The sequence below is a fragment of the Microcebus murinus genome, chromosome 2, assembly GCF_040939455.1.
Source record: "Microcebus murinus isolate Inina chromosome 2, M.murinus_Inina_mat1.0, whole genome shotgun sequence".
Taxonomy (NCBI): Eukaryota; Metazoa; Chordata; class Mammalia; order Primates; family Cheirogaleidae; genus Microcebus; species Microcebus murinus.
In genome coordinates, this window is record NC_134105.1 from 19,942,353 (window position 1) to 19,960,870 (window position 18,518).

Consider the following 18,518-nt stretch of genomic DNA (forward strand, 5'->3'; position numbering starts at 1 on the left):
TCCTCCATCTGCACTTACTGGTTCTGTATGCCACTTGCTGTGTGTCCTTAAACAAGTGCTGTTCCTCTCTGGGCCTGGTTCTACCATCTATACAATAAAGGCTCTGGACTCAGTCCTCCCTGGGGGTCCTGCCAGCCTGATGTCCTGTGGTCCCACTTTGTCTGTAGGTTCCCAGCCCTCTTCTCATAACTCTCAGGCTCAAGTCCACTGTCTGGCTGCTTAATCCTGGCATTCTAAGAGGTCTTGGGAGTCCCCTGGGCCAGCCCCCGGACTGTATCAGAATCCCACAGCATCCCCTAAGGTGCTCATCCAGCCCAAGGCCACACTCCAGGAATGGGGACCTCATTCCATCCCGGGTGCCCTTCCTATCTCCGGGCATACCTGGCTGTCAGGAAGATCTTCCTGAAGTTAAGCTGAGATCTGCCGCCTGTCAGAAGGCTGGCCCCAGCCTGGCCTCTGGACTCCCACACGTATGTGCCCCCCTTTCTGGTGACTGCCCCAAGAGCTTGGACCCCACTGTGCTTTACATGCCTTATCCCATTTAATCCTCACAACAGTCTTATGAGATGTAAGTACTGTTGTTAGTCTCACTCTGCTGAAGCTCAAAGAAGTTGAGTAATTTGCCTACACGGAGTCCTGCTCCTAAGTCAGTCTTAGCAGGACTGTCCCCACTGGAGCTAGTTTGGAAATAGGTTGGAGTGTTTTCAGTTATCGTAATGACTGGCATTTAATGGGATGAGCTAAATTATTTCATTTCTGCTACCTATGGACGTAGAGGGGCCAGGAGAGAACACAGAAAGACCGCCTGGCTGAGAGCCAATCCTGCTGGGGTGTTTAAGGACGAGTAGGAGTTCGCCAAGTACAGAAGCGCAGGAGGCAAAGGAATCACCTTGAGCAAATGCCAGGAGGAGGTGGTGGGACCTGACCAAGCCTTAGAAGGGTGGGCGCACAGGCAGGGCCCCATGGGCGCACAGGCCCTCACCCCCTGTCTATCTTTCCTTGTTTTCCGGGCCCAGACGGGACGGTGGTGTGCATGCTCCAGTTCCCCAGCCCCAGCTGGTACTGGGACACGGTGACCAAGATCTGTGTGTTCCTCTTCGCTTTCGTGGTGCCCATCCTCGTCATCACCGTGTGCTACGGCCTCATGCTGCTGCGCCTGCGCAGCGTGCGCCTGCTGTCGGGCTCCAAGGAGAAGGACCGCAGCCTGCGGCGCATCACGCGCATGGTGCTCGTGGTGGTGGGCGCCTTCGTGGTGTGCTGGGCGCCCATCCACATCTTCGTCATCGTCTGGACGCTGGTGGACATCGACCGGCGCGACCCGCTCGTGGTGGCCGCGCTGCACCTGTGCATCGCGCTGGGCTACGCCAACAGCAGCCTCAACCCCGTGCTCTACGCCTTCCTCGACGAGAACTTCAAGCGCTGCTTCCGCCAGCTCTGCCGCAAGCCCTGCGGCCACCCGGAACCCGGCAGTTTCAGCCGCGCCCGCGAGGCCACGGCCCGCGAGCGGGTCACCGCCTGCACCCCATCTGATGGTCCGGGCGGAGGTGCGGCCGCCTGACCAGGCCAGGCCGCCCCCGCCCCCAGGTGCCCCTCCGAAGCGACCCCGCGGCCACACCGAGTCCTAACGCGGGGCGGAGGCCGCGATCCGGAATGGGGCAGTAGAGGGTCGGAGGCTTGGGACCGGCAGCGGGGCCTCTGCATTGGAGAAGGGGGCCAGGCAGTGGATTGGCAGACTACAGATTGCTGGGGCCATGCCTCTGGGCTGGCCGCACTGTCAACCGCTCTAGGGTGGGCGGAGGAGCTAGGGACTCCGGAAGAGTGGAGTGACACAGGGACCTGTGACTGCCGAACTGGGCCCCCAAATGGGGACTCCGCAGTGGGGCGGGGCCTCACCCTTGGGACAGCCTCCAGTTATAACCCAGAGCGGAGCATTCGGGAGCAGGGGTCTGTCCTGAGACCTGAGTCTCCTGGGCCCAGGACCCAGGAGGGACAGTGGTGGGGACAGTTGCTTGAGAACTGAGCTGCAAGGTTGGACCTCTGTGTAGTGGCAAGGGGCCTCTTCTGGGGCGAGACAGCAGGACAGGACAGGCTGGCATGGCTACAGCTCAAGATTTGGTTGCAAGGTAGAAGGCCGGTGTGCAGGGGGTGGGGCCTTGACTTGGGGTCGAGTCCCAGCTTCTTGAGTTCTAGCAAGGGCAGGGTTTGGCGAGGGCTAGGTCCAGCTTGATATCTTTATGAATAAGAATATAAAAGGAAGAGAGAAACAATATACCTTTTCTCTCCGACATGTATTTCCTTGGAACCCGCAGGGATGCTTCAGCAGGGAAGTAGTGGCCACAGCACCTCGTTCCAGTGGGGCTTGGACCAGACAGCAAAGGGGCCCGCCCACAGCTCCAGGATAGAGTAGTGAGACTGGCCTCGGTTGGAGTAGGGTCCCCAGCCCTGAGTTCTAACAGGGGCCCAGAGGCTTGGGAAGGAGACAGAAGGCCCCTCCGCTCTAAAACCCACACTTGGAGGGGGCGCCTGTGCCAAGGGGTGGGTGGGCTGAGGCAGAGGGGCGGGCTCTGCTCGAGGTTCACCCCTCAAGCTGGAGAGTCCCCAGGGCCCTGGCTTCTCTGTCCAGGTACTAGAGGACAAAGGACCGTGTACTTAGAGCCCCATGGATGATAAGTGGCATCTGGAAGTGGGTGGCGGGTATCAGAAGCATCAGTGCAGACTTGGTGCTGGGTCTTGTGCCCCGGATAGGAACCTGGGAGAAATCCCCTCCCCCAACGTGTGTCTGGTGCCAAGGACTGCAATGAACTAGAACTGCCCATGTGGGGACCGGACTGTGAAGGAACTGGGAGAAGGAGGCTTTCCTAACTGCCCCACTAGCGTCAGTGTGTGCTCCGTCCCTTTCCCCGCAGCTTTCCCTGGCCCCCACCTGCTCCAGCCCAGCTGCCCCCTTCCAGCCGCTGAGGGCGGCATCCACCCCCAGTTGGGAGAGAGGTTTTCTCTCCATTTGTGTGGCATTGTATTCAGGCGCTGCCAGATCTTTGCTTCCCCCAATGTCAGAGTCTGTCCTGTTCCCTGTGCCTCCCCCAGGCGCCATCCCCCCACCCCGCCCCTCCCTCACAGACGCTGCCTCAGAGTCGCACCCCTGACACCCTTCTGAAGCGGGTGCGCTGACATCCTTGTAAAAACAAATTTAATTTTCTTCCCTTTTTGGGACGAATGGAAAGAAATTGACGTCTTTGTCTCAAACAAAAGGAAAAAGATAAAGAAACAGTATACCTCTTTCCCTTTGACAGCCATTTCTTTGGAACAAAAGCCGGGAGGCTGTCACTCCACAGAGACTGAATAGCATTCAGGGGCTTGTAGACTTAGGCACCGAGATGGGCTTTGGGCACCTTCAGGGAAGGGATGACCTCAGGGGGCAAAGGATAGCCCCTTCTCAGGGTGAGGTCCCCAGAAGCCCCAGACTTGGGGATGTTCTTCCTTCAGGAAATGGCTCCCCGGGGGCCCGGAAAGCTATGGGGCAGTGCCCAGCACACACATCCAGCCTGCTAAGCCACTGTGACCTGGGGTCCCAACCTTCCCAGATCACCCTCCCCACCCATATGGACCACAGAGACCTCTGTGTCTGAGCGAGGGCAGGCGATCAGTAAGTCGGGGACACTCCTGGACACTGATCATCTGGGACTCCTCTTGCTAATGCTTTGGGGGTATGGCAGGGAAAGGGGACGATTTAGGAACCAGAGGAGACTCCGGAATGAGGTAATGTTAGAGCCAGGCTGTTTATTCTCCTCCCAAAGACTGTGTCCCCTTCGGCCCCTCCTAGGACAGAGCTGTTTCAAGGCTGCTTAAAGTCTGCTCACTGCCGTCTCCTGGGGCTGTAACTGATCTGGCTGCTTTTTACCCCTTCTGGTAGATAAATTTGTCCTGGGTACAGCAGGCACTGGGTCCAGACCACGTGTGCTTAAAATAAGGCAAACTTGGATTGGAATCTGCTTCATGCGAGACACGTGCTCTGGGCACTGGGACCTGGAAATGAGTCAGACGTGGCCCTGCCCAATGCTGGGAGACACAGTTGCATCTCAGTGTGGTGAGAGTAGTGACAGAGCCCCAGGGAAGGTGTCCCCAGGGAAGTGCCTTTTCTCGCTTTTTACTAAAACACCTTTGTAGCAATTCCCTTAAAGGTGGAAAAGGGACAGGGGGCCATGAATAGGAGTTGGCCACCAAGAAGAAGGTACAGTGTGTGCAAAAGCATGGGGATGTTCGAGTGCTTGGCACACCCAAAAAGTTGGATGTGGCTGGAGCACGGGGCTTGAGTGAGCTCTTCTGTGTGCCAGGCTCTGGGCCAAGTGCTTCATGCTTTACCCCATCTGGTCCTCATGACAGCCCAGTGGGGGAAGTAGTAATATCCCCATTTTAGATGAGAGAGCTGAGGCTCAGAGAGGTCAAGCCACTTGCCCCTGGGTCCCAGAGCCTGTTAGTATTGGCAGAACTCAGGTCAGTGGAATTCTAGGGTCCAAGTTTCCAGTTAATTCCACGCATCAAACCAAATGGAAAAATCTGAAGGAAAAAGGCAATTTTCTATGAACTTTTGTTCCTCCTGAAGCTCTCCAAATCTTCACATTTTCAAAATGTACTATGCATGATGCATTTTAAAGCTCTAAATTGACAGTGTAATTCTAGATTATCACAGGGTTCTCAAAACTGCAGAGTAGGTCTGCTTCCCCCAAAATTTCCATTCCTCTCTCTCTAGAGGGAGGGAAGGGAGAGGGAGGTATTTACCCCTGGTTTCATATCCTGTCCTACCATTTCATATCTCTTCTTGATGTAATAGAAGTAGTGGTTAAGGCTGGAATCAGATCTTGGCTTTCCCTCTTTGAGCCTGTGTCCTTATCTGTAGAGTGGACTGCCTTCATGGTGGTAATGAGGACTTAACATATGTATAGGTATAGGGCCCAGCACATGAGTCAACTCTAAGCACACTGTAAGTGGCAGTTATTACTTTAAAGTAGAGCTAGGCCTGGCATGGTGGCTCACACTTGTAATCCCAGCACTTTGGGAGGCTCATGCAGGAGGATGGCTTGAGGCCAGGAGTTCGATACCAGCCTGAGCCACACAATGAGACCATAGCTGTACCAAAAAATAGAAAAATCAGCTGGGTGCAATGGCTTACACTTGTAGTCCTAGCACCCTGGGTGGCTGCAGCGGGAGAGTCGCTCCAGCTCAGAAGTCCGTGACCATACTGAGCAAGAATGAGACCCTGTCTCTACTAAAAATAGAAAAAATTAGGTGAGTGTGGTGATGTGCACCTGTGGTCCCAGCTACTCAGGAGGCTGACGCAGGAGGATGGCTTGAGCCCAGGAGTTTGAGGTTGCTGTGAGCTATGATGACACCACTGCACTTTAGCTTGGGCAACAGAGAAAAAAAAATGTGGAGCTGAAGTGCAAGGTCAGAGCTAGAGACCTACAGGGAAAAGGAGGCGACCTTTCATGGGGAATGATGATGAGAGAGAAGAGACCTGGCTTGGGGGCCCCATGCTTCCTGGGCTCAGGAGCCACTGTGGGGAGGGAGAAGCTGCTGGAGAAGCAGGAGGATGGGGAGAATGTGCTGCCATGGAAACTGGAGGAGGAGGGCGTTCCCAGGGGGAGGGAGTGATGGATAATGTCAAGTGTCATAAGAGGATGGGGGTAGGGAGGGCAGGAAGGTGATGGGAGTAAACCAGAGCCCTCAAGTTCAGCCTCCTACATGATCTGGGCAGTTCCCAAACCTGAATTCAAATCTCAGCTCTGAAGCTACTGGCTGTGTGACCTAGGCAAGGGATTTACCCTCTCTGAGCTTCTGTTTCCTCCTAAATCTAAGATGAGGGAATGGGTCAGTCTCTACTAAGAGTCCTGGTTTTGCTGGATTGTTGGCCATTTGCTAGAAGTGTGATCTTAACACATTGCTTCAGAAATCCCTCTGAAAGCTAGAGATCCAGTGAGCAAAGTGCCTACCAAAGTGCCTGGCACATCCTAGGCCCTCAATGCAGGGTTATCCTCTAATAATTACGTGGGTGCTAGAGGCAGCTTCTCTAAGGTTTGCTTAGCTCAGAATTTGAAATGCTCCTCAAGGTAGAGAGGGGCCCCAGTGTCCTCAGAGGACTTGTAAAAACAGTCCAGGCTGGGCACCTTCTGGGTCTCCGTCCAAATACCAGCCCCTCTTTGTGTCAGTGACAGGTCCCTAGCTGAGGGTCTGGCTCCTGGCTGCCTGCCCCGCCTAGCACCTGCTGCAGATCCAGGCTGGGAGCCAGCCCCAGAGGCACCAGACACCCTAGGACGTGACACCCCTAGGTCCTGTCCCCAGCACTCATACACAAAGTACATACACACACTTCTCATTCGTTGTTTATTTATTGCTTTATTTAGCTCTGGGCCCCACGCTGGGAGGAGTGACAGGAGAGAGTCAGGACCTGGTTCCCCACTCTGAGCTTGCAGATGTTGGAAGCTGGGAGACACGACGTCTGGCCATGTGGCTCCAGCTGCGGGCAGTTTGGGAATTCAAAATGGGAGTTTTAGAGGGGGTCAGGTGAGGGTTCTCGAGATGGACGTGCCGATGCAGTAGCAGGCAGCGCGGGAGGGTGCCCAGGCTCCGGCCGGCGCCACCCCAGGGAGCAGCCCCGCCCTGTGACAGCCGTTTCCAGGGTGCGGAGCGCTTTCCCACTCGCCTTGCCGCGAGAGGCACTAGCAACGGGTAAGGCAGCACTCTCTGTGCCTCGTCACCTAGAGGAACTCAGTCTTCACCGCACGACTACGAGGAAGGCATCGTTATTACCTCCCCTTTACAGATGAGGAAACTGAGGCTCAGAGAAGGGCACGACTTGCCCAAGGCCACGTGGCTTGGCAGTGATTGGCCCAGCGAGCATCCCCTCTTAGGTCTGTCAAGTCACTTCGTCTGCTTTCCTCCTCCTGCCTCCCAAGAGAAACGCTCTGTGGTTACACAGAGGATCCTAGGGAGATTCTCAGGTCCAGCTCACAGTGGCGGACGTGAGTGTTCCCTGTGCCGAGTTCTGTGCCTCATCGCCTTGGCAGCAGAGGCACATGCCAGCCGCCCAAGAAACTGCTGTGACCTAGGTAGGTCCCTCTCCCCATCCCTTCCCTCCCTGCCTCAGAAGTCCTGCTTGTTCTGTGATTTTCCAACTGCCTGCCATGTCTTTGCTGTGTGACCTTAGGCAAGTCATTGCACTCTGTGACAACACTTAACCGGGTGCGAAGTTGAGAAGATTTATAAAGAGGCTGTGAGTGAAGGACCCTGTCTGTTTGGGTCATGGAAGTGTCCCCAGCAAGTGCAAGTGGGCACACAGTAGTTTGCCCAGTGGGTGAATGATACGCCTGGTGCATAACAAGTGCTCAGCAAATGGAGCTTTTAAATATTATCTAGTATTAGGTTATGCCTGCTCCAACCCATGCTTCTTAATGCTGTAGGTGGGTCAGGAGCAAAGGACTTTCTCTTTTAACCATCTCTTTTGAGTTCCAGAAGGAGGGGGCAGCATGCACTGATTTTCAAGAGGATGTCTTCTCCCCAAGTTCCTCATACGTGGCTGTCCTCTTTTGTCCTCACCAGAACTGCCATCCCGGGGACCCCAGAATGGGTGAGACAGCCTGGAAAGGAAGAAAGTTCCCTCGTGGCACTGGCTATGGCCTTTCAGCCTTCGTGTCATGGGGATGGAGTCCCTTGGCAGTGCCCATGCAGATGACATCCATCAGATGGGGCTCATCTTCTAGAATCTCTTCTTCTAGAATGAGTCCCAAGACAGGAGACAGGGAATGTGTCTTTCTTTCTTTCTTTTTTAATTAGTTGGCCAGTTAATTTCTTTCTATTTTTAGTAGAGCTGGGGTCTCACTCTTGCTCAGGCTGGTTTTAAACTCCTGACCTTGAGTGATCCTCCCGCCTCGGCCTCCCAGAGTGCTAGGATTACAGGTGTGAGCCACGGGAATGTGGTTTTAACTCTGTCATCTGCTTCCTTGCTGTGATGTTGGGCAGGTCTCTGTCCCTTTCTGGGCCTCTGCACAATGTGGGGCAGAGGTAGGAGCTGATGGATTCTGAGGCCTCTGCCCTTCCGGAACAGAACCGAGGCATTTCCCTCATGTTCCTTGATCCAAGAAACAGACATCTATTGGTAAAATCCACTGCGCATTTGCCCAGAACAGGAGGAAGCGTGTAATTGGAGCTGCCACTCGGATTTTGAGGGAGGCAGGCACATCAAAAACAAAGCTTGATGGAAACACCTGCCTTCTTATCCACCCCAGGTTCCATCTTGGTACCAAGGACCCAACTTTCTGTTTTCTCAATAAAGTGAGCCCTGTTCTCAGTATCTGCATCTCTGGCTGTTTCTTTTGCTCACTTCTGTGGTTCCTTGTGAGGTGGGGCCCAGTCTAGGGGTGACATAGACCTGCCCACTCACGCCAAGTCTAGTCTGCCCTCAGGACCCATCTTGGAGGGAGATGTAGCTTTGTCCTTAAGACAGCCCCAGTTTGACGGGAGAGACAGATACGCAAGGCAGCTGTCACCATTTCCTAGAGCAGGCCGAGAACCAAACCAAGTCTCTGGACTCCCCTCCCCTCCCCCACCCTCCAAACTGGCTCTTCCTAATCCTTGTGCACCCCACCCCCAACCCTAATCTAAGTACCTTGTCCTGCAGAGCCCTGCCCACGCCACATGCCTCTCAGGGCTCCCACTGGCTCCCTCTTCTCCCTCCCCTCCTCATCCCCCCCACTTTCTTCCCATCCCTTGCCCCTCAGTCACCCTTCCTGGGCTATAGAAGCAGCGAACCTCCCTCCCGAGTGCATTCAAGGCAGCTCAGGTGGGCGTTAGAGCCTCATACTTGAACAGACCTTCTCCACCGCCCTCCGTGTTCTCAAATAGTTGCTGGTCCTGGTGGTTAATAAGTAACTCTCTGGAGGGGAATTACTTCCTGACCCAAATCTGCCTCCCCAGCACAGGTGACCTGTCGTCCTTGAGAGGCCACCACAGCCTGGAGCCCCCACCCCTACCCCCGGGGGCAGCCTCCCTTCAGAGGCCTAGTCTTAAGGCAGGCCTCAGCCAAGGGCCGCCCACCTAGGGGCCTGCTCGCATCAAGGTGATGAGCAGCAGGTGGACGGCAGCCCCGCCCCGGACTGGGACCGCAACACCCCTCAGTGCGACTGTGCGGGCAGAGGGGGAGGGACAGGGCTACCAGGCTATGTGGATGGGGGTGACTGCTTGGCCTCACCCTGCTCACAGAGGGACTTGGGTCAAGGGGATTTCACAGAGGCCGGACAGCTCTACTCAGAGGCGGCTCCCTCTACAGCTGGGCAGGACAGCTTGAAGGTGAGTGTGCGTGTGTTTGCACAGCATGCATGAGTGCATGGGGTGTTGATGTGTGTGTGCGTGCACAGTAGGGGTTTTCCTCGGTAACATTTATGAGGTTTCTTGGTCCTGTATCAAAGTACTATGTGCTAATTATAGAAATGGGGAAACCTGGTAAACATGGAAAAAGGGGGAAAAACATCACCCATAGTTCTCCCTTCCATCTTGGGTGTATTTCTTCACCTAGAGGAACCCCCAGGGGGACCACAGGTGATTCCAGAGCCCTCTGAAATGGGGTACAAACTGCACCTTACTGCAGGATCCTAAACCTTCATTGGATACTCCAGGACCTAAAAGTTTAAGAAGTGCTGCCTTGGGGTAGGGGGAGGCTTCACACACACCACGCATTCACCTGCAAATAGGGTCACGTCAACCCAGAGGCCACACACACACACACCTGATGTGTGAACAAACATCATCCCCCTACACACTCCGCACCTTGGGTACCTTCTGTTCTCTCACACAGACCCACTCTTGGCACCCGGCCACATTCACATGCACACACGCGTTCATACTCCAGGCATGCACGTGCACTTCTTTGTATGCACACCTCCCACCGGGGTGCACACTCATTCATACACCCATGTTCACACACGGAACGGCTGAACCCCTTGGCCTGGGGGAAATGTGGGTGAAGTGTGCAGAGGCGAAGCTCATTTCACGGATACTGCTGCCACCTACCGGCCACATCTTGCATCAGCACCCTTATTTAGTTCCTACTCCTTTCTGCCACCTGTCCTCCACCGCTCATCCATTCCTCGGCCCTGGGAGCTGCGCGCGGGAACCGGTTCTGAAAGAGGGACACGAAGGAGGGAGGTGGGTTGAGGTTGAGGGCTGTCACTGACTGACTGCCCAATAGGTGCCAGGCACTGCTGTCCCTATTTTAATATGTTTTCTCAATCCCATGTGTCTTAAGCAGGGCCGGGCACATGAAATGTCCTAATAGCTTTTTCAATTGAGTGAATTAAAAACACTTTCAAGGCCGGGCGTGGTGGCGTGCACCTGTAGTCCCAGCTACTTGGAAGGAGGAGGCAGGAGGATCGCTTGAGCCCAGGGGTTTGAGGTTGCTGTGAGCTATGATGATGCCACGGCACTGTAGCCTGGGCAAAGACAGAACGAGACCCTGTCTCAAACAAACAAACAAACAAACAAACAAACAGGACCAAAAAATAACCACTTTCAGGTGAGTATTTTTAACAAATGAGGAGAAGGAGGCTCAGAGAGGGGAAGTGACTTGCCCAAAGTCACACAGTGGCTTCTGATTGGACAACGCTCTGAAGAGAAAGAGAAGGAAGAAGCTGAGAATTTTTACTTCCTGCAAGAAGCCCAGCTCAGATCCCCACCCCAGGGGATCAGGAGAGAGCCCAGAGGTAGATGAGGTCCACTTGGAGGGATGATTTCCCCACCTGGGGCCTCGAATTCATTTGTTCAACTAATATGTTATTGTTCACAGTGTGGCAGGCTATATGCTTAGACTGAGAATAAGCTGTGAAAAAAACAAACAAAAAAATCCAGTCCCTGTTCTCATTCTGGTGTTGGGGCTCCAAATAGGGCCCTTCCTCGCTGACCCACTCTTATGGGCTTCTGGAAGTTTCTCTTCACCATCCTGGCTCTGCTGAGTGGATGGAGCATCCAGAGTGAGGGTGCAGGGAAAGGCGGGTCAGGGGTGAGAAGGGATGGTGTAGTCCCAATTGTCCAGTATTGAGGTTGAGCAAAAAGACCTCAAGCCTAGAGTCAAGCAGACCTGGGTTTGAATCCAGCCTCAGCCACTACCTTGTTCTGTGACCTTGGTCAAGTCTCTTATTCTTGCTGGGCCTCAGTGTTCTCATCTGTTAGAGCAAAGAGCTTGAAGTGGAGCAGAGGTTCCAACTCATGCTTCCTTAGAGAGACTGGGGGAAGCAAAGCAGGGGGTAGCACACGGGGAGGGCAAGCAAATGGACCTCCCCCCACCCCCCACCCCCCACACCCACTGCTGCACTCATAACAGCCCCACTTCCCTCTGTTGCATGCACTGGACTTCTGTGGTTAAGAGTTGGACAACCAGGCCGGGCACAGTGGCTCACACCTGTAATCCTAGCACTCTGGGAGGCCGAGGTGGGCGGATCGTTTGAGCTCAGGAGTTCGAAACCAGCCTGAGCAAGAGCGAGACCTTATCTCTACTATAAATAGAAAGAAATTAATTGGCCAACTAACATATATAGAAAAAATTAGCCGGGCATGGTGGCGCATGCCTGTAGTCCCAGCTACTCGGGACGCTGAGGCAGAAGGATTGCTTGAGCCCAGGAGTTTGAGGTTGCTGTGAGCTAGGCTGACGCCACGGCACTCACTCTAGCCTGTGCAACAAAGCGAGACTCTGTCTCAAAAAAAAAAAAAAAAAAAAAAAAAAAAGAGTTTGACAACCACTTGGACTACTTGGACTACTTGATATCTGAGTTCTTCTTGGCCCTAAGCATTTAGAAAAGGGCAGGAACTAGGTCTGAGTCCTATCTGTGTCTCCCAAGCCCCACCCCGCAGTACCCAGCACAGGCCTGGCTGCAAGAGGAGAGGCTCAGGACATGTCCATCTGGACTGGCCACCTGTGGACAACAGTAGACTGACAGCACTGCAGAGACTCAGATCAAAAACCTCTGGGTGCCATGCACGGTGCTGGCACTGCCTGGGGAGGCAAGGGCAGGCAGAGAAGACTTCCTGGGGCTTATGAGGTTAGACCTCCAAACCTGAAAGCAAAACAGGATTTCACTGAATGGAACAGAGGATCCCAGAGCAGTCCTGGCTAGAGCAACCCAGCTCTTAGGACGTGGCCACGTAGAAGGTGCAGTGAGTCTGGATTCAGTCCCAGGTAAGAAGCTCTAGAAGTTCTGGGTGAAGGCCAGGCACAGTGGCTCACGCCTATAATCCTAACATTCTGGGAGGCCGAGGCAGGTGGATTGTTTGAGCTCACGAGTTCAAGACCAGCCTGAGCAAGAGTGAGACCCCATCTCTACTATAAATAGAAAGAAATTATTTGGACAGCTAAAAATATATAGAAAAAATTAGCCAGGCATGGTGGCACATATCTGTAGTCCCAGCTACTTGGGAGGCTGAGGCAGGAGGATTGCTTGAGCCCATGAGTTTGAGGTTGCTGTGAGCTGGGCTGATGCCATGGCAGTGTAGCCCGCATGGCACTGTAGCCCGGGCAACAAAGTAAGACTCTGTCTCAAAAAAAAAAAAAAAAAAAAAAATCTGGGCGAAAGGCCTGCCTGGGTAGGTGGTTGGAGACACGAACCCAGATCCTGCTCTTGCTTCCGAATTACCAAATCTCCTGTGGGGGACCTCACAGTTTACTCTGCCAGGCCTGAGGTGGCCCCACACTTGCACAGGCGCTAGGAGGGACCCTGGCCTTGTGTTTACAAGGTCATACGTTTCTGTATAGTTTGGAAAAGTGAACAACATTAACCTCAGTGGGGTAACCCCCTGTCTCCCACCACTCTGACCTCCCTCCTTCCCGATTGTGTCCTCTGGTCTTGAGTAGCTTATAGGCCTTCTGTATTCTTGACTTTGCATGCTTTTTCTTAAAGAGGCCCCCAACAGGCTTCAGGCCCCCAAATCCCGGATCTGCCCATTGCTGCAAAGAGAGAATAAACACTGTGAATGGACTTCACAGGATGAAAGATGATCTCTTTTGTCCTCTCAAAGTCCCTGAGGAAAGAAGTAAGGAGCAAACACAAGGGACTTATTGGGGTCTCACCGCAGCTTGTGCGAGCTGTGAGGCTGCAATGGACAGTGCCACTTGAAAGCCCACCCTTGCACCACAGTCCCTGCCTTGAAGCTGACACCTTTGAAGTCACCCTCTTTCCTAGTTCTCAGCCCTCCAGCAGCCATGAAGGCTCAGCTCTGCACCTCTACCCCAGCGGCTCCATAACCTCGAGGGGGCGACAGACACCGTCTTTCCCTCACCCTGGCGCCCGCCCCACCCGGTTCCAGAGTTCCATGAAGCCAGAATCTCAGCTGTCCTCACAGCCCCATCAGCTCTTTCCTGCCCCTCCCTGCTAGTAGGGAGTACTGCCTTCCAGTGCTTGAATTTACTGGCTTGTGTGACAGTGAGCAGCAGATCACTACACCTCTCTCTGCCTCATTTTACTCATCCATAAAATAGGCATAGCTCATGGGGACAGGTTAGCGAAGCCACTGCAGCTATGTAATAAGCTGACAATCACTGACAACCATTGCTGTTTCAACAGGGCCTTCTGGAGATGGCACCGCCCCCGGAAGGGGTTCTGCTGGCAGGATTGGGCCCCGCCCCGCGCTGCAGCAACCCAGAGCAACTCCTGGGCAGTGGGGCTTTTCAGAGCACTTAAATGTCCATTGGTGGGCATCCTCTGTGCCCAAGCACAGGTCCCTCCCTGGGCTAGAGTGTCCGACTTGGCTTTTTCTCCATGCCTACCAACCCTCGTCCCTTCCTTGGAAGGGCTCTGAAGCTTCCGCCTACCTCGATGTCACCTGGGGATCTGCCCCAAATCTCAAATGCATCCTCTTGGGGAGGGGGTCCCTGACCTCACCAATTCTTCCCCTCCACTCACCTCTCCCCCAAATGACTGCCACACCCCAGCTAGAGCATAGCTGCCTCTATCTCAAAGACATACTTGCTGACCACCCCCAAATGTCTGTCTGTCCGTATCTTAGCCTGGTATTCCAGACCTTCCACAATTTGGTCTCATGATTCACTCTGTGCTTCAAATATACCAGACCATTTTTTATTCTCAGAGTACACCTTCACTATGCTGCCTCCAAGCCTTTGTGCAGGCTGTTCTTCCACCTGCAATGCCCTCTCCCATTTCCATGTAGTGCATGCATCCTTTTTTTTTTCTCTGTTGCTGGGGCTAGAGTGGGCTAAAGGGCAGAGACTTGATTGCAATTCACTGCAACCTCAAACTCCTGGGCTCAAGCAATCCTCCTGCCTCAGCCTTTTGAGTAGCTGTGACTACAGGTACACACCACCACATCTGGCTAACTTTTTTGTTTGTTTGTTTTATAGAGATGAGGTCTCACTATGTTGCCCAGGCTGGTCTTGAAGTCCTAGCCTCAAGCAATCCTCCCGCCTCCCCTCAACTTCCCAAAGGGCTAGGATTACAGGCATTAACCACAGTGGCTGTGGCTAATACTTAAAAGTTTGGCTGGGAGGTCACCTCCTCCAGGCAGTCTTCCCTAATGCCTCAAATGGAATCGCTTTCCCCTATCTGGGCTGTGGGTACACAGCTGTGTGTGTTAGGGCCTTCTTCATAGGAGGCCGTGAATCACAGAAGGAACATCTGTTATGGATGGAGAGCAACTCACAGTTTACAAATGGCTTTCCCTTCTAGTGTCTCGGGGCTGGGAAAGGCAGGCCTTGTGAGGGGAGACAGGCTGGGAGAGGTCGTATACCCTCTACCGTGGAGGAGTTGGGATTCTAACCTGCAACTGCCACACCCTCTGCTTCAGGCCTGGGCTTCTCCCCCTCCCGCTCCACCATAGCTTGTGGCTTGGTCTTGTGACTCTCCTCCCACTTAGACTGAGCTGGGTATTGGCCAGCTTTTACTAATGTGCTCAATAAAGTTCTGCTGAGGACACAGATGCTCCCGTACATGCACCCTCCGCCCCCATCCCCCCTCTGTGCCCTGGCCTCTTTATCACCCAGCTCAAGCCCATTTGAAGCTGGTGGCCGTGCCCAGGCTCTGGCAGGATAAGGAGTCGGCCAGAGGCCCAGGCCTTCTCAGGGGAGGAGGGGAGATGCAAACAGGTTCCTTCCTCTGCACCCCGAGTTTATCAGTCTCCAACAGGCCCCAGCCAACTGGGCGTGCAGCCTGGGGAGGAAAGCTGCCCCCTGCCTGTCATCTTCACACGCTCTGTAACTTAGCTGTGTGATCTTTGGCTGTCACTTCAGTTCTCTGAGCCTCAGACCCCTTCAGAACATTTTTGGCTGTAAGGCTTCAATGAGATGAAAGGAGAGAATGTGAGCAGCTGCTTCAGGAGGTTGCTCCCTGCGGTCTGGGGAAGGAGGGGACTGAGACTTCACAGGCTGAGGCAGTGGGGCAGGGCACTTGATGTTCCGGCAGTAACAGCCCCCCCATGCAGTGACTGACAAGGCCACCTTCATCCACACAAGTGTGCAAGTCACCTCAATAAGAAACATACAAAAGCGCCTGGCTGGAGAGGCCCTGGGGGCAGGGCAGAGCTCTCTAGCCTGGGGCCCAGGGACAACTGGTTAATAGGACACATAGACAGACAGACACAGTGTTATACCCTCTATACAAACTCACAAAAAAGGCATGCTGTCCGAAGCACCAATGCACACCCCCCACCACACACACACAGACAAATACACAGAGACAGGAGACACACAAGATCACAAACACATTCCCAGATGTACTTTCCATGCGCAAACTCGGAAACACAGAGCCCTCCCTGGCCACCCGCAGCGTACACACACACACACACACACACACACACACACACACACACACACTTATCAGGCTGGGGCAGGCGCTGGCACTGCTGAGTCACCCAAAGGCAGCTCAGCCCAACAGAGCTGGAGCCACGTGCCTGCCCCAACAGGGAGGGGGCAGGGCCTACAGCAGCTCTTTAGAATAAATAGTCCAGTCCACTGACTGCTGCTGGGCTTTTCCTCTTCTCTACCCTTTGATTGAGTCTGGGATGAGGGTGGGGTGGGGGGAGGAGCCACTGTTTGCAGAGGCCAAATCAAGGAGTTCACAGCCTGCTCTCTCCTGGGTGTGTGAACAATTGTGGGAGCAATTACAAAATAACACTAGATCCATTATTGAGTATTTGCATATATATTTTCACATACTCTCATTTAATCACCACAACAGCTGTCTATAAAGTTGGTAGTATTATTAATCCCATTTTACCCCAGAGGGGAAGTGGCTCCTCCAAAAGCACAAAGCTGTTAAGTGCAGAGACCAGGATCAACTGCTTCCAAATTCCTAACCCATGACCACTAGGCCATATTGCCTGGTAGGCAGGTGAGTATGCAGGCAAGTAAAAGGTATGTCAATGTGCTTGGGAGTGTGGTTGTGTGTCTGCCAATCTTCCCCATGGGGTTGACATGGCTAGGGACTGAAAGAGTCTCACGTGTCCAGATTTCCAGTCAAAGGACCAAAGTTTCCGTGCTGTGTTGGAGCCCCTGTCTATCAGAGAATATCCCTAGGTCTAGGGGCCCAGTCTGATCCTCTTCTACTAGACTATGGGCTCCTCGAAGGCTGGGACCAGGGCCTTGAAGCATAAAACAGGACCTTGACTCAGAGACCGCCTCAGTGAATTTGGGGGGCAGTAAATGAATCTATGACTTTTAATTAATTTATGTATTGATAGAACAATAACATCAATAATCATAATAAATGCTAACACTTAGTGGATGCTTAACCTGAGACTAGCACATTACATGGATGACTTCATTCAATTCTTGCAACAACCCTTGAGAGAAATACTTTATTAACCTCATTTGGCAAAGGAGGAAACCTTTTTGGAGAGAATTAGCAGCTTGCACAAAGTAACACAGCTAGTAAGTGGCAATGCTTAGGGGGTTGCAACCAGGCAGTCTCATTAGCTTATTTATTAGGAAGATCACTAAACTCATAGGACTTCATAGGAAGTCACTTGTTCTCAGTGAGACTCAGTTTTCCCCATTTGTCCAAAGAAAGGATTCATTCTCCATAGTTCTCCAGCCTGGAATATTCTATCTTCCTATGATTCTGTGATTCCTCTACATGGAAGAGGGATTAGGCATTTTCTCTTCGGGCAGAAGTCCTGAAGGGCAGATTTATCCTTAATCTGAGGAAGAGTTTTTGAAGTCTCAGGATAATTTTAAAATGAAAGAGCCACCTGGGAGGTGGTGGCTTCCTGACATTGGCCCTAAGAGGGCCAGCACAAGTCTGAAATGAGATGGAGCGGGAGGGGTCCTGGACCAGTGACCATGTGAGCACCTTATGGAGCTGATGGGATGGACCATCAGGAGCGGGAAAGTCACTGAGAAGAGTGGCAAGATGGGCATGAGAGGAACCAGAACCCACATTTACTGAATGCCTGCTGTGTGAATACCAGACCTGTGCTTTACATTTAACATGGAATATCACTAATTCTCACGAAGACATTGTAAGATTTACAGTTGAGGAAACTCAGATACAGAGAAGTGACTTGTTCAAGGTCATACTGGACGAAGTGGTGGGACAAGTGATCCAGGTGAGTCTGGCCAGGGCACTTCCCTAGATCCCCTATGACCAACCCCTGTTCCTACAAGTACCCTTAGGGGCAGCACCACGTGGCAAATTGCAGCATACTTTTGCCACATGACGTCAGACACCACACCAGTCAATCCAGGAACTCCCTGCCCTTCCCCCCCCTGACCTCTTGGGTCTACCAAGGGCTGCCCCCGCTACGCGTCCCCGCCAGACCAGGCCGCACCTGCAGCCCCCGCCCCTTCCCGGTTGCGGCGCTCTCACTTCTTTGCCCCGTCCTCCCCGCGCCCCACTGATTGGCAGTTGCCTGCACCAACCGGAGAGCCTCCCGGGCCGGGGGCGGGGCCTCACATTAGAGTTGCCCTGTCAGTGCAGGTGGAGGCCCCCGCCGGGGCAAAGTGGCCGGAACCTCTTAAAGGGCGAGAGCGGCGGAGAGCTAGAGCGCGGCCCGGCCCGGCCTGGCCAGGTCCCGCCCTGTCCAGCCCAGGTGAGCTTGGGCCGCCCGGGGGGTGACCGCCTGGGGGGTGCCCCTGGTGCCCGGGAGGGACGGGGTGAGGGGGCAGAAGAAGCCACCCCCAAGGGCCCGGACCGTCCCAGGAGAGGGTAGACCGGGGTCTAAGGGTCCAGAGGGGGGTCTAGGGGTCCCGGATTCCAGGGTCCGAACTTGGGGTTCAAAGGGGCCTGAACGTCTGGAAGTTCAGGGTGCGGGGAGGGGCACAGGCGTCAGGAGAGGGGGTCCGGGATCTCGGGTCCAGAGCTAGACACGTCCAGGTCCTGGTGGTCCTGTCTGTCTGGGGTAGGGGTCCTGGGTTCGGTCCCCGCGGGCGGGTTTCTGCAGAGCGGCGCAGCCCAGGCCGCCCCCCAACCCTGCCCTGCCCGGCCCCGCATGCTTCTGCTCGGGCCGCCGCAGCGCCAGCCGGAGCCGGCGGG

At 54.0% G+C, this 18,518-nt stretch overlaps 2 protein-coding genes and 1 long non-coding RNA gene across 4 annotated transcripts in view; 2 read left to right on the forward strand and 1 right to left on the reverse strand.

Annotated features, from left to right (window-relative positions):
* The window catches only part of OPRD1 (opioid receptor delta 1), a 33,265-nt gene extending 29,987 nt beyond the window's left edge, over window positions 1-3,278 (forward strand). The window contains exon 3 of the mRNA XM_012750835.2: window positions 1,017-3,278. Coding sequence (XP_012606289.1) covers window positions 1,017-1,558 — 542 coding nt within the window. The 3' untranslated portion in view covers window positions 1,559-3,278. The remainder of the gene's footprint in view (window positions 1-1,016) is intronic.
* A 3,141-nt stretch (window positions 3,279-6,419) lies between these two features.
* On the reverse strand, window positions 6,420-14,888 carry LOC142862635 (uncharacterized). Of its 2 annotated transcripts, none has more exons than XR_012913735.1 (3): window positions 14,809-14,888; window positions 10,060-10,168; window positions 6,420-6,511 (listed from the first exon to the last, which is right to left on the reverse strand). It is a non-coding gene; the product is annotated as an uncharacterized LOC142862635 (long non-coding RNA). The 2 variants fall into 2 exon arrangements; XR_012913734.1 differs by lacking the exon at window positions 6,420-6,511 and adding an exon at window positions 8,036-8,122.
* A 3,026-nt stretch (window positions 14,889-17,914) lies between these two features.
* Window positions 17,915-18,518, forward strand: part of EPB41 (erythrocyte membrane protein band 4.1) — a 204,283-nt gene continuing 203,679 nt past the window's right edge. The window contains exon 1 of the mRNA XM_075995895.1: window positions 17,915-18,075. The gene's annotated coding sequence lies outside the window, so the exon portion shown is untranslated. The remainder of the gene's footprint in view (window positions 18,076-18,518) is intronic.